The following is a 15,556-nucleotide window of genomic DNA, read 5'->3' on the forward strand; positions in this document are numbered from 1 at the left end:
GTGGAGTAGAGGCTGAAAACTTGTGTACAAACAAACCCACAATTTCTTGATTAAAAAAAAAAGAGCTAAAAATTGTGTGTGTAATTTAATAGAATAGCAAATGCGCTCTTAATGATCAATTATTGACTCTAGTGAGTGTATTAAAAGCCATGCACTAGAGTCAAAGGAAGGGAGCATGGGCATTTTTTTCCCCGCAGTCGATTTGGTGCAGTAAAAGCCTAGTTCTACAGGCACAATCCACCTTCTGCCTTTCAGATGCAAAGGGGGTTTTCCTCCAGGACCATGAAGCGAGCGCGAGGTCTCGCATTTGCGGCGGCTGCGTGGCAAGCCCAGAAGTCCGCGAGACGCTTCGCAGGCGCGAGACACCTTCGGCGACTGCGCGTGACTCTGGCCATTCGCTCTCGGACGAGCTAGTGCGGTGCGAGGCAGCGGCCGGTCAGCAGCCCCCAGCCCAGTCTCTGCTCCCTTCAACCCCCCCCCCGTCCCGCCTCCCCTCACGCAACTTCCTGTTTCCGGCAGGGCGGGAGACTGGAGAAGAAAGGCTGGGGGGGCCGCCTGGACGACGAAGTGGAAGGTAGTGGGGAACGGCCGGCGCGCGCTTGGGGGGCAGGTGGGAAGCGGAGCAGCTGTCAGAGCGCGGGGGAGGGGAGTGCGCGCGTGCGACTGGGCGAGCAGCGCGGCGAGTTGGCTGCTGGCGGGGCAAGGCGTGACCGCGCGGAAGGCCTTCCAGGTGCTCGCTCGCGCCCTTCCTTCGAGTCCGCGCGACTCCTGCTCCCGCCTTTCTTGCAGGTGGCCGGGTCCTGAGTAAAGGTAGGGGGGAAGCGGGCTTTGGGTGGTTTAAGTAGCCGCCTTCAGCCCCTTCGGTTGACGCGCAATGAACGAACTGCCCTGGTCTAGGGCTGCAGCCATTGAAGGCGTGAGTCAGCTGGTCAGGTGGTTGGAAATGCCCCGTGTGCGGTTGGCTTCAACTTCACATGTGCACCACGTCTTCTTTGGCCTGCGTTTTTCGCTAGGGTTGAGGTGCGCTAGTGTTTTGCAGCAGATGAGCGCATGCTAACCCTGCAGCTACGCGGCAATGCACTAGCGCAGCTTAGTAAACAGCTGGCATGAAGTGAAAATAAAAACATTTCTAAAAGTTGGTGAACAAAATGTAAGAATTAACTCGTCTCAGTTCCAGGCAGACGCATGAAAACGCTTTCTATACACTTATTGCATTGAGGGAAAATTGCGTTTAAAACAATTGAGTTGGCAAATGTTTTCAGATATTTAGGCTATGACAAGTTCTCAGATGCAAAGCAGGCTATTATTATGAGTGTGCTCTGCATCCATAGAAATACATATCTATTCAGGGACAAAACCCTACAAAAAATTCTTAAAGAAATGGTACCCAGCTGGGGAAACATTGTTGCAAGGGTCTGGGGTGCTTTTGTTCAGCTTCAAGTTAAAAGTAACTGTTTTTATGTTTGTTTCATTGTATCTATGTCTATATATAAAATCTTGTGGGAATAACTTTTTAGCAGTACAGTACTGTTATCTCTTTTAGAAGAAAACTCAGTATTAACTTAGTGTGGTTAACATACAGTAATAAAAGATCCAGAGTGATTGACGTGCTTATATTAATATGCTGTAAAATAATTGTTCTGGGTCCCCAGATATTACATTAAGACTTCGGAGCGATTGAAGGATATTGTTGTGCTCTCTTTCTTGAATGGAGACCAAAGGCCACTTATAATTTGCAGAACTAGCAAAAAGATGGATTTCTTTCAGAGAATTGTGTGCCCTGTGATTTCGAGCCCTAGGAAGTGCTTAAATAATTTTTCTCAAGTGAGCCTGCTTTCTGGGACTGAACTGAACAGAATGTACCGTAATTTTTTTTTTTAAATTATTTTCAACTTAAATTTCAAGTATTACACTTCTACAGAAAGCAAGAATATAATAGATATCAAATGCAATAGTAATATAATTCCTAAGTTAACAAATATACTATTTATGCTCAAGTCCACTAATTAAGATCCAAGAATTAAAGAAGCTTGGCGAAATTATATAGAAAAACAGTAATAATAACAAGAAACTGAGAGCTATAGCATTGAGATGGGGTCACAATATCCAAATTATAGGGCTCAAGGATTGTTAACATTCAGACGAGACATAGCCACAAAGTTGGTCAGTTGTGATGGTTCAAAAAACACATATTTAAAAGTACGGTAATATACAATACACTTACACGGGTGTCTCAAATAAAAAGTTGCCCCCAGAGATAAAACCCCAGGTTTCAAAAGAAGAAATTCACGGCGGCGCCTTTGCGTCTCCCGTGCCAAATCTGGGAACATTTGTATTTTATATCCAAGAAAGCTTTTTTGTCTATTTTTAAAGTAAAGTTTTAACAACCATGTTTTATCAATTGGTAAAGCTAAAGTAATAATCATAGTGGCTGGTGATGCTAAATCCTTCTCAGATGTTTCTAAAATCTGTGAAATGTTTAAGAGTTCTTGATCTGAAGATTTTACTTTTGGTTGTTGATTTTGTTCTTTATCAGGCAAATAATAAACCCTTGAAAATGGTGGTAATGAATCCTCGGGTATCTCTAAATTTTCCATTAGATATCTCTTAAGCATATCTCTAGGTGTTACTAACTCGAGTCTTGGAAAGTTAATTAACCTTAAATTATTGCTACGTGAGTTGTTCTCAAGCATTTCAATCTTCTTCCTTAGGTTAATATTGTCTTTAACTAAGGTCTCTTGAATTTGTTTCGATGATTTCTTTTTCTATTTTTTGAATAGATGAGTTAGAAGTATTCGTTTCTTCTCTGTACCGTAATTTTTAATGTCAGTGGCACTTCCCTGTAACATTGAAGGTGACTTAGTGATTATCAGTGTACTGTACTGAGGCCGAGTAAATGGTTACCACTGTTTCACTTAATGTATTGTTGATACTAGTGTTACACTACCCAGTCCATTACCTTTGTGTAAATGCCAGAGATCAAATGTTGTGGCAGACTAGGATGAGTCTCGCATGTATGCCAAACTTATTGTCACATCTTCTGTTTAGTACGTTAATGAGATTTGGGCTAGTGCAAGGGTAGGCAATTCCGGTCCTCAAGAGCCACAGGCAGATCAGGATATCCACAATAAATAGGCATGAGAGAGATTTGCATCTCAAGGAGGTAGTGCATGCAAATCCATCTCATACATATTCATGGTGGCTATCCTGAAAACCTGACCTGCCTGTGGCTCTTGAGGACTGGAATTGCCTACCCCAGGGCTAGTGGATTCCTTATTGGAAGAAAAAAAAAATCTTGGCCTTACTAAGGCTTTTATTTCCCCCCCCCCCAATTCTTTGTCTTTGGGGGGAGGGGGGTTAGTGGATCAGGCCCTCTGCAGACAATCAGTTGCTTCTTTTGTGGTAGCAAGGAGAGGATAACATAATCTGACTTTACGTTTGAAATTTTAGATGTGGAAAGCTACTGCTGGTCATTCCTTTTCCATCTCCACAGATGATGGCAATGACGATTGGGAGACGGACCCTGATTTTGTGGTATGGGTTCTAAGTTCTCAAGATGTTGTCTTTGCTGGTGGTGTAGAATTGACTGTGTTAGGTTAACAAGAGCATTTTGCTCTGGAACCCTGGTAGGCATTTCTTTTGGTTTAGATGGTGGGGGGGTATTTTTCCTTCCCCTTTTTGATTTTTCTTGACAGAATGATGTGAGTGAAAAAGAACAGCGATGGGGAGCGAAAACGGTGAAAGGATCTGGCCATCAAGAGCATATCAAGTAAGTTAATTTTCTTGGCACATGTGAGTGGCCTCATATAATGATTCATTTTTTGACTTGATTATGTGCAAGTTTTTTTTACATGAAAGTGACATGCTCTGAGCTAAATCCAAATAATATCTAAAATTAATTATTTTCTGAAACCATGCATCTTTTTAGGGGTATATCCAGTGTTTATTATTTTTTCCAATGCAGCTGCTATGGTGACCCATCATTTGATATATCCCTTATCGCAGTGTCTAAAAATATTTTAAATCTAGGCTAACATTTCTAACCAAATAATAAACTCCAAACATCAGCATAACATTCTTCCCTCAAAAGATTGCAACATTAACATCTTTGGTCTAAATGTTGTCGGTAGGGGTCATTAGAATATGTGTACAGTTTTCAATTCATCCCTCAAACTCTGCCTTTGTAGTCTTTCCCAAGGACTTTTTTTTTTTTTTTTTTAAAGTCTCCAGTTTCAAACTATTGCTAACATCTACGAGTGTCGGGAGCAAAGCTGACTGTTCAGTGGTTTTGTAAAAAAAAAAAGGGGGGTAAATGAAGGAACTGTCGGCGCTGAATACTCTGCGCTGCTCCTGATGCGCATAGGAACTCTTTAAGTGTTGAGAGCAGCGCAGAGCTTTCAGTGCACCAGCCAGCACTAAAAACCACTTTTGCGGTATTGTAAAGGGGGGGGGGCGTAGGCAGTTATTTTGGGATGTTCATAGAAACTCTTCCTTTTCAGTAGGCTCCTACTCTTGAGAATTTCCTTCCCCTTTACCTCCGCACAGGAAGATATTTCTCAACATTTAAAGCTCAATTAAAAGCCTACTACTGTGTTTCCCCGAAAATAAGCCCTAGCATGATTTTCAGGGTAGGTCTTTAATATAAGCCCTAATCCAAAAATAAGCCCTAGTCCCTCTTTGCGCGGCTACCCTGAGAAATAAAGGCCTTGGGTGTGGGAGGTGCCTTGTTGCGGTCCCCGACTGATGGACGGAGCTTCGGAACAGGGCAGCTCAGCTGCTGGGAAGATGGAGTCTGCGAGTGTTTTGAACCCGACCCTTTTTACCTTTACCATCGCCGAGGGGGGACGGAAGGGGCAGTGGTGGCCATTTGCTGGGTGGTGCACGCACTGCGGTGGCGGAGCCCTTGACCAGCGGCCGGGCGCTACTCTCCTGCCCCCCCCCCCCCGGTCGAGAGGCACCACTGTCATGGCTGCGCCTTGACTTCGGCGGCCCGCCAGGCTCTCCATTTTGTTTTAAAGGGTTTTTTTCGCTCCTCTTTGCCCTCCCTTCTTCCCAAGGACGGGGCTCATGAGGGTGATGGATGGCGTAATGGCCAATTGGGGAAGCGTTTTGGAGTCCCCTGTGGTTGGTCCTCAGCGGGGGTTTGGCTGTGCGGAGAGGTGCTCAAGGGTTCTGCTGCAAAAGGGATGGAAAGGAGGGAAGGATAGAAGCTGGGCAAGGGTTCTTCTTCACAGGGGAAAGGGAGGGAGGGATAGAAAGTTGTTGCAGAGGGAAGGCACAAGGGAATGGGAGAGAGGGGAGGAAAGATGCTGTACATGGGGAGGAGAGAAAGAAAAGAGGAAGAATTGGGGTGAAGGAGAGGAAGGGAGAGATGATCATGTATATTTAAAAAAAAAAAAAAACTACCCTGAAAATTTTGGGCCCAAAATTAATGACTTATGTCTTATTTTCAGGGAAACATGGTGTTTCTCACTGGCTTTTTTATATTGATAAAGAATATAATATCCCATTTCCTTTATGTTTTTGACTTTTCTCCTTCCCTCTTCAAATATTTTCATTTATTTATTTATAAAATTTCGAGACCACTTAAACCTAAGTGGTTTCCATACAAAACATACATAATATTCTATCAAACAATACATTGCACATATTATTTCTTATAGCATTTATAATCTAACAATATAATCAGCATAAAATCAGAATCAAAATCCCTTCATGCCACACATAAGCATAACACTAAGAAAAGTGCAAAAGTACAGGACCATCAAAGTTCTCTTCAATATGCACCAACAACGAGTCATTCTTCAATGCTATTTCATAAAATAGCATCAACAAATAATTGTGTGTTCAGCATTTTTTTAAACTGCGGCGATCCATACAAATCCTCAAGATTCCAGGGAGGGAATTCTACCCTTTTGCCTTGTCCCTTCTGTCTCCAGTATTGTTCAATATTATATGTTGGGTTTTTTTCCTTTTAGTTAGTTTAAATGTTTTTACTTCCCCACTCCAATTTTTATTGTAAACCGCTTAGATTTTAACTTGTTTAATATTGGCGGTATATCAAATAACTTCACTATGTCCTCTGGCAGGCATGATTACTTTGCAGTTCATCTAGGTACAAAGCAGTCTGTTTTCAGGTTGTTGTATAATATTAGCTATGGATCTTTTCAGCATTCACAGGCTGAGAGAGAATGTTTCGCAGGAACATCAGAACTTGAAGGAAAAGGAGCTAGAAACAGGGCCCAAAGCATCCCACGGTTACGGCGGGAAGTTTGGCATCCAGCAAGATCGCATGGATAAAGTAAGGCTTGCCAAATACTAGAATAATGCAGCAGTAGACGGTCCCTCTGAATCTGACCATCATTTATCCTCGTTTGCATACTGTGCATGTATTGCTATGATGCCTGTATGGGAGCTCTGAGGAGGGCTGAATTTTGTATAGGTTGCAGGGGGCAAAAGGGAGGCATTTCCAAATGCACTTCTCCTTTGGGAGCCGATGAGAAGCGTGCATTTGGAATCGGTATAAAAAGGAATGTCGCATGCAGCTCATTGTGCAAAATCAACAAAAATTAGTTAAGGTTCAGTACAGAACTTTGTATGTTAAAATGCTCCAGGGCTGTGGAGTCGGTAGATAAATCCTACGACTCCGAACTTCACACTAGTAGAAATACAGCTATGCACTGGGCTTTATTCTTACATCAGAGAAGTACTTAACACATTGTTGGCAGGAAACGAGTTTTTCGCATACTATCACTAGATAGCGGGAGCTGACAAAACTCGGTTTCTACAAATTAGTGCTGGGTGCAGCAAAAGTGTAAACACGACTATTCGGCGAATTAAAAATTACTTATTATCTATCGTTAGGTGAAGAGATACCTTATGATTTGTGGAATTGAGGTCAGAAGGGAGATCAAAATCGTAAATAAAATAGCAGTAAATTCAGTTGTCTTTCCTTAAATTTCTTCAGTATCAAAGAGTGGTTTTTAAAAATTTTGAAATTAACCTTGAATGTTGTAATTGTTTGAACACATTTTTAAATTATTTTATTATAAATTATAATAAAGAATTTCAATATAAGAAAAGAAACTGAAAGTTTTATTCAAAAATAAGCAGTGGTTCAGAAGTTACAGCTATTTTATGCAAAACGTAATTTCCCGTGCAACATTAAAAAATTTTGCCCACTTTTCAGCATAGATCGGTAAAAAATGCCCACAAACAATGTGTTAATTATGACTATTGTTTGTGAAATGAGACATTTGAACTTGCTGTATTTTTTAAAAATTATAATTTAAATTTATCAGGAGTCGGAGTCGGTACGTTTTTATTGACTCTGACTCCACAGTCCTGCTCACTACAGTGAAATATTATTCCACCAAAGTCTCTGCTAAAGCAGAAGTAATAAGCTCTGTTAAGTTTAGCAGAGCATATTGCATTTGTTCCCTGAGAGCGGAAGGTTTGGAAAGAAAATGGAGAACATTGCTGTTTTAAAATTTCAGGCTGAATTGTTCCAGGTGAGCCTGCTAGTGCTGCACCTTAAAGAGTAGCTATAATTCTCTTTATCATAAGAACATAAGAACATAAGCAGTGCCTCCGCTGGGTCAGACCACAGGTCCATCTTGCCCAGCAGTCCGCTCCCGCGGCGGCCCGAACAGGTCACGGCCTGTCTAAGTCACCAGAAGGGGCCCCCTTGCCACCTTGGTTTCCCATTGAGTCTCATCATATTAGATTTTCATCCCACTCATTGGATGCCAATAATTCCCTGCTACTGTTTTTCTTTTGCTCTTTGTTTTGAGCTCTGGAATTGCATTTATTCGGTGAAATGTCTCTGCCTTGCCTGTGATTTTATTATATATTTGTTTTAGGAAAGGGTGGGCTCTTGAAATAAGTTCAGCAGGTTAGACTGGAAGGCAGAACATGCTGGGTTGTTAGACCAGCTGGGAGTCTCAAAATAGAAAATCGAGGAAGCTGCCAGCTGATGAGGCAGAGCAAGCTTCTTATCGCCGTGTAGCATGCACTTGGTTTTCAAACGCAAGCCACAAGAAGGAAGTGGCGAGAAGAATTATCTTCTGATTGCACTGCAAATTTGACCAAGGAAGAATGCCTGGTGTAGCTCTGTATCGAAAAGATTCCAAATAATGCATCTTTTAAGAAGAATGTCTGTAGACAAATAATCAGCTAAGCCGCATCCTAATGTCTCATTGAGGAACACGGTTTTGCTGTAGTTTTGATCAGGTTTGGACAATTTCCTGGAGGAAAAGTCCATAGTCTGTTATTGAGAAAGGCATGGGGGAAGCCACTGCTCGCCCTGGATCGGTAGCATGGAATGTTGCTACTCTGGGGATTCCAGAATCCTGCTACTCTTTGGGTATCCTGCGTGGAATGTTGCTATTATTTGGGGTTCTGGAATCTTGCTAATCTTTGAGATTCTGGAATGTTGCTACTCTGGGGATTCCAGAATCCTGCTACTCTTTGGGTATCCTGCGTGGAATGTTGCTATTATTTGGGGTTCTGGAATCTTGCTAATCTTTGAGATTCTGGAATGTTGCTACTCTGGGGATTCCAGAATCCTGCTACTCTTTGGGTATCCTGCGTGGAATGTTGCTATTATTTGGGGTTCTGGAATCTTGCTAATCTTTGAGATTCTGGAATGTTGCTACTCCTTTTGGGTTTTTGCCAGGTACTGTTGGCCCGGATTGGCCATCATGAAGACGGGCTACTGGGCTTGATGGACCATTGGTCTGACCCATTAAAGCTATTCTTATGTTCTTCAGGTGACAAGAAATTAATATCTGGATAACTTATCTCTGGCTACAAGGGTTTTAGCCTTTTAGAGAAGGCAGGATTGTCACGAGCATACAAATGAATTTGCAGTCTCTTAAATTTTCTGCCACTTTGGAGAACTGCCCCTGATATCTTGTGAATTACACAGAAACATGAGAAAATTTTTTTTTTTTTTTAGCACAATTAATTTATAACATTTTTGAGCACAATTAAACAATGTTTTACCATGAATTCAACTGCAAAGAACATCCTCCTACATCACATTTTTCATTTGCATAAACATTTTATCATTCCTCCAACATATATTTTAATATATCTAAACTATTTTTTCCCTATATCCCCCCTTATTACTTCATATATATATATCAAAATCATTCCAATTTCCCTCCCTACTCTAGAATGAAAGGTGACATAAAACATTAAATTAAAAAAAAAAAAATATATATATATATATATATTTTTTTTTTTTAAATCTAATATAAAGTATTAAGAATCATACTTCTTGCTTTCGAGGATAATTTTTGTATATAAGGATCCCAGATTTTTAAAAATAATCGTGTTCTTTTAGGAAGTTTACAAACCTCAAAAACCTCAAATAAAATTAAACGATGGAATTGATTCCTCCAATGCCAATAATTTGGAGGATCTTTTTGTAACCAATATTGTAATATGCATTTATGACCAATCATACATGCTTTTTGAAAAAGAATACATCTTTCATGTCCAAAAACCCCACAAGCTGCTGCTTTACCAAACAACACACCTTTTGGAGATTCAACCAATTGACAATTCCATAATGACCCCAAAAATAATAGGATGGCAGACCAGAAAGATTTCATCAGATGACATTTCCAAAACGCATGAGACAAAGTATTGGAATCCTTCTCACATTTGATACAAATAGAAGAATTAACTAATCCTGCATGAAATGCTTGTACTTGTGAAAAAAATGCCCTAAGTAAAACTCTATATGTACATTCTCTCCAAATATATCCTGTAATAATTTTAGGCAAGAGATTTTTTTAAAATCCTTCTCAAATGTTATTCACTGAATAGGTTCAGTTTTCTTTTTCTGTTAACTACGTTGAACTGAAAGCTATAGCAGTATATAAAGAAATAATTATGGTATAGCGACAGGTTTGATTTATGCTGTCACACAGTTCTCGTATAAATGTAATTGTTTGGTGGTCTTGACATAAACTTGGTTTTATTTGAGTTGTTAAACCCTAACGATGGAAACTTCTTCCTCAGTGTGCTCTTGGCCACGAGTACCAGTCCAAACTTTCCAAACACTGCTCTCAAGTGGATTCTACCAAAGGATTTGGGGGCAAGTTTGGTGTTCAGGTGGACCGAGTCGATCAGGCAAGTGGTTTGTATTTTTTTTGTTTGTTTGTTTAGTTCTATCATCTGAAGCAAGCCCCAGGGGCAAATTATAAATGTACGAAGCATAAGATTCTGCAGAAAATTTAAATGGAAGGGAAACTCTTAGAGGATTTTGGTATCCCATACCTCATGTGTTGCTTTGAAATTTGGGCAAAGAACTTTATTTTGGAGGGGGGGTGGGGTGATGAGAGAAAGGAGAGGCTTGAACACAACTCCAATACTCTTCACAGTCAGAGCAGGTATGTTTTGCATCACCCTCTCCTTTCCAGACAGCCTGTTGTGAAAAGGGGAGGTGGGGGTGAGCCTATAAGTAGAGTAGAGAATAGTTACTCAGTTCCCCTAATTTAGTCAGTCCTGAACCATAGTTTCATTTACTCGGATGCGGCAAAATTTGGACAACTGCAACAATTAACACTGCCAGAGAATGTGATGAAAGTAGTTAGCTTAGCAGGATTTAAAAAAAAGGTTTGGATAATTTTCTGAAAGAAAAGTCCATAAGCCATTATTAAAAGATGGACTTGGGAAAACCCACTGCTTATTTCTAGGATAAGCGGCATAAAACCTGTTTTGCTCTTTTGGGATCTTGCCAGGTACTTGTGATCTGGATTGGCCACTGTTGGAAAACAGGATACTGGGCTTGATGGACCTTTGGTCTGTCCCAGAATGACGCTCTCATGTTCTCATTGTGTAATCATGAATCGGGCACGATTAAAAGTATTCTATTTCTCGCAGGCATTCTGTTCACAGTCCGACAGAACAGAGTAACAGTTTTATTACAGACCCTTTTTTAAAAAATTCCTAAACTTATCTCCTCTTATGAACACACAGCACGGGTTTTAGCGCCTGCAAGTGGCGGTAACTGCTCCAACGTTCATAAGGAATTCTATGAGCGTCGGAGCAGTTACCGCCGCTGCTAGCGCTAAAACCCACGCTATGCGTTTGTAAATGAGGGGTCTAATGTTTTATCCTTCTCCCCTTCTCCATACCCTCCTAGAATTCATTGTGACTAACCTCTCCGTTCATTCCTTAACCCTTTCAGGACCATAAGGATCGTAGGCCAATTTTTGTGGTTTTGACGACATTTTTATGGTAAAAAGGGCTTGCAGATGCCAAAAAATTGATTTTTTTTGTGAAATATCATTATTTTTTTTTTAAAAAATCAAACTTCTGGCTTATGGACAGTGTGGCAAGTGAATCTTCTCGTCAATCTGGCAACGACGCTAATGAATGAATGTCGGAACCAGTTTGTTTACATAAAGGCAGTATCATATGGAATCCGTACATATCAAATTTAGAACTGTAGACTATCCCAATCAAAATTTATAGGATTTTAAAGTTATGGGACAAATATGTCCCTTGGTCCTGAAAGGGTTAACAGCTGTAGACCTTGTCCTTGTTAACGGTCTTGGTTTGTTTCCTGACCCTTTTTTTTATGATACTGTAAACCACTTAGATATTAACCCTGGTTTTATATATGCGGTATACCAAACAAATTGAACTTGAGTAGACCCTTGGTGATGTGTTGGAAACTCTGCTGCGGTCCTAGAGAGGGGATATCCAAAGTGGTGTCTGGGTTTGTATTTAGGGGACAACATTGCTGTAATCCCTTTCTTCACTGGATCTGTCTAAACTTTCGGTAGGGAGACATGATACCTTCCTATTTGTGAACAAAATTCACTCTTTCTTTTTCAGTCTGCTGTGGGTTTTGAATATCAGGGCAAGACCGAGAAACATGCGTCCCAAAAAGGTAAAAAGTGAGGCATGGCGCTAACTGGGCTGCTCCAACACTGGCAAACTCTTGATGAGCTCTTTTGAGTATATATGAGGGGGGCAAGATGTCCACCAGAATTTGGTTTGCCATAAGAGAATACACAGCATTATGTATTTTATGGTGTCAGGTCAAAAGCGCGCCGGGACAAAGGCGCGCGCAGACAATTGAGTGCAGCGCGGAGGCATGCGCCGCATAAAATTACTGTTTTTAGGGCTCCGACGGGGGGGGGGGGGCGTGGGGTGGAACCCCCCCCACTTTACTTAATAGAGATCGCGCCGCGTTGTGGGGGGTTTGGGGGGTTGTAACCCCCCACATTTTACTTAAAACTTCACTTTTTCCCTGTTTTTAGGGAAAGAGTTAAGTTTACAGTGAAATGTACCCCCCCAAATCCCCCACAACGCCGGCGCGATCTCTATTAAGTAAACTGGGGGGGGACTCCCCAACAAAACCCCTGGTCGGAGCACCTAAAAACTGTAATTTTCTTTGGCACGCGCCTTTGTCTTTCACGGGGTTGTCTATGAACTGTATTTTATACAAGGTGGAGATATGGCGCCCTTCCTATAGTATAAATTAGAGAATGACACTGGGACAATTTTTCCCCATCCTCGCAGGAACTCAATTTCCCCGTCCAAGTGAGTTTTGTCGCTGTCCCTGACACTTTCCTGCAAGCTCTGCCGTAACCACACAAGCCTCGAACGCTTATGATTTTAAAGTGTTTGAGGCTTGTGCAGATGAGGACGGAGCTTAGGCATTGGTGGAATGAGGTATTATGACATCACAATCTGAGCTCTAGAATGTTGCTACTTAGGATTTGAAAGGGTTTGAGGCTTGTGCAGATGAGGACGGAGCTTAGGCACTGGTGGAATGAGGCATTATGACATCACAATCTGAGCTCTAGAATGTTGCTACTTGTGTTCTGAAAGTGTTCAAGGCTTGTGCAGATGAGGACGGAGCTTAGGCATTGGTGGAATGAGGCATTATGACATCACAATCTGAGCTCTAGAATGTTGCTACTTGTGTTCTGAAAGTGTTCAAGGCTTGTGCAGATGAGGACGGAGCTTAGGCATTGGTGGAATGAGGCATTATGACATCAGAATCTGAGCTCTAGAATGTTGCTACTTAGGATGTTCAAGTGTTGGAAGCTTGTGCAGATGAGGACGGAGCTTAGGCACTGGTGGAATGAGGCATTATGACATCACAATCTGAGCTCTAGAATGTTGCTACTTGTGTTCTGAAAGTGTTCAAGGCTTGTGCAGATGAGGACGGAGCTTAGGCATTGGTGGAATGAGGCATTATGACATCAGAATCTGAGCTCTAGAATGTTGCTACTTAGGATGTTCAAGTGTTGGAAGCTTGTGCAGATGAGGACGGAGCTTAGGCACTGGTGGAATGAGGCATTATGACATCACAATCTGAGCTCTAGAATGTTGCTACTTGTGTTCTGAAAGTGTTCAAGGCTTGTGCAGATGAGGACAGAGCTTAGGTATTGGTGGAATGAGGCATTATGACATCACAATCTGAGCTCTAGAATGTTGCTACTTGTGTTCTGAAAGTGTTCAAGGCTTGTGCAGATGAGGATGAAGCTTAGGCATTGGTGGAATGAGGCATTATGACATCACAATCTGAGCTCTAGAATGTTGCTACTTAGGATTTTAAAGCGTTTGAGGCTTGGGCAGATGAGGACGGAGCTTAGGCATTGGTGGAATGAGGCATTATGACATCACAATCTGAGCTCTAGAATGTTGCCACTTAGGATTTTAAAGCGTTTGAGGCTTGTACAGATGAGGACGGAGCTTAGGCATTGGTGGAATGAGGCATTATGACATCACAATCAGAGCTCTAGAATGTTGCTACTTAGGATTTGAAAGCGTTTGAGGCTTGTGCAGATGAGGACAGAGCTTAGGCATTGGTGGAATGAGGCATTATGACATCACAATCTGAGCTCTAGAATGTTGCTACTTAGGATTTTAAAGCGTTTGAGGCTTGTGCAGATGAGGACGGAGCTTGCAGGAATGGGGCAGAGACAGGAAAAGAACTCGCTGGGACGGGAAAATGAGTTCCCGTGGGGACAGGGAAAAATTAGTCCCCGTGTCATTCTCTAGTATAAATATGCTTAACAGTTTAAACATATGTAGCTATCTGTAGGATTACTGCTTAACTTATGTTGCTGATCTGTATAAAAATTCCAAGAATTAAAGGAAATGGAAAGAAGAGTATTTGAAATTATAATTGGAATGAATTGATGCACCAGGACTTTTAAGGAATAAGGACAGATTTAGAGCTTGCATTTCAGCTATTTTCTTGTTCATCTTCTCCCTTTATGCATAGTATGGAATGGGCCTTTGGGAGACTGATACTGGTCACACAGAGCTTGGGGGCGAGTTTATTTATTTTAAAAATATATATTCTATTTGGGACCAAATTAATTGTTTATTAGAAAATCCAGTGGCATTGTCCTATGATACTGTATTATTTGGTATGTCAATGAGAGCAAAGAGTCAGATATCATCAAATAATAACAAGCTATTACTCATGACTGGGGTTGCCATTCAACAAATTACTTATAACTGGAAGAACTGGAGTAGACTAGGTTATAATTTTGGGTGGAATTCATTATGTCATATGTATAAAATGGAAAGAGTAATAGCAACACAGCGAGGATATATTAGGAAATTTCAAGATGTGTGGTAGCCATTAACAAAATTTTGTAATGATTAGATGTTACTTTTCCCTTAATTCTTAAAGTTCATTTTTCAGGGAGGGAGGGTATTTTAAGTATAACATCTTATATAAAGTAATTTAATTACTTATGAAGGGGTGGGAAGGGAGGGAGATAAGATTTTATGATTGGTATTATTGGTGATATTTGGTGATTGGTATTATAAATGATATTCTCAATGTGCAAATATATTTATGTATTATCACACTTATGGTACGTATAAAAATGAATAAAGATTTACAAAAAAAATATATATATATATTCTGCATATCTTGCAATTCTATGCGGAGTACAATAAAACATCCAAATGAGAAATAGTTTGTTTGAGAGGTTAGAAAGACCCTGAAGGGGAATATCCTGAATCTGGAATAGTCGTGCGTAAGCTGCACAGCGTGCACTGTCTTATCTCTGTTAAGCTGCTGTGGTGATAGCATCAACCTTTTTGCTGTTGAGCGGGTTGGGCAGCACATGCGGCCTAGTCCCCAGGATTTCATGGGTTTTTGTCTTGACTCTTAGACTATACAACCGGTTTTGGTGGTAAATACGGGGTGCAGGCTGATCGTGTGGACAAGAGCGCTATGGGCTTCGATTACCAGGGCAAAACTGAGAAGCACGAATCACAGAAAGGTCAGTAAATGTTTGCAGGCTTTGTATGCGGATTATATGTGTAGATACAGTACTCCCCTGAAATTCACAGGGGTTCTGTTCCAGGAATCCCCGCGAATTTTGAAAAACTGCGATTACGGTTTTTCAGCTTATCGAAGACAGGAGAGGGCAGCTGGGGTGCCGGCGGGTGCTTAAATTGTACTTACAAAGCCGGGCACATTTTCCGACTGCCTCTTCCTGCTACTAAAGTCATGGTTTCACCAATCAGGAGATGCTTTGATACGCCAGACAGTGTG

The 15,556-nt window shown here is 41.2% G+C and overlaps 1 protein-coding gene across 3 annotated transcripts in view; it reads left to right on the top strand.

Moving 5' to 3' along the window:
- The first annotated feature begins 391 nt into the window (after positions 1–391).
- The window catches only part of CTTN (cortactin), a 43,330-nt gene continuing 28,165 nt past the window's right edge, over positions 392–15,556 (top strand). For 2 of the 3 annotated variants that reach the window (XM_033928103.1, XM_033928105.1), the window contains exons 1-7: positions 392–574; positions 3,451–3,534; positions 3,696–3,769; positions 6,172–6,301; positions 10,033–10,143; positions 11,857–11,911; positions 15,171–15,281. In XM_033928103.1, the coding sequence (XP_033783994.1) occupies positions 3,451–3,534; positions 3,696–3,769; positions 6,172–6,301; positions 10,033–10,143; positions 11,857–11,911; positions 15,171–15,281 (565 nt within the window). In that variant the 5' untranslated portion in view covers positions 392–574. Of the gene's footprint in view, positions 575–627; positions 811–3,450; positions 3,535–3,695; positions 3,770–6,171; positions 6,302–10,032; positions 10,144–11,856; positions 11,912–15,170; positions 15,282–15,556 lie in introns of those variants that run through there. The other variant, XM_033928104.1, reaches the window with a different exon arrangement.

This window comes from Geotrypetes seraphini, chromosome 19 (assembly GCF_902459505.1).
Source record: "Geotrypetes seraphini chromosome 19, aGeoSer1.1, whole genome shotgun sequence".
Taxonomy (NCBI): Eukaryota; Metazoa; Chordata; class Amphibia; order Gymnophiona; family Dermophiidae; genus Geotrypetes; species Geotrypetes seraphini.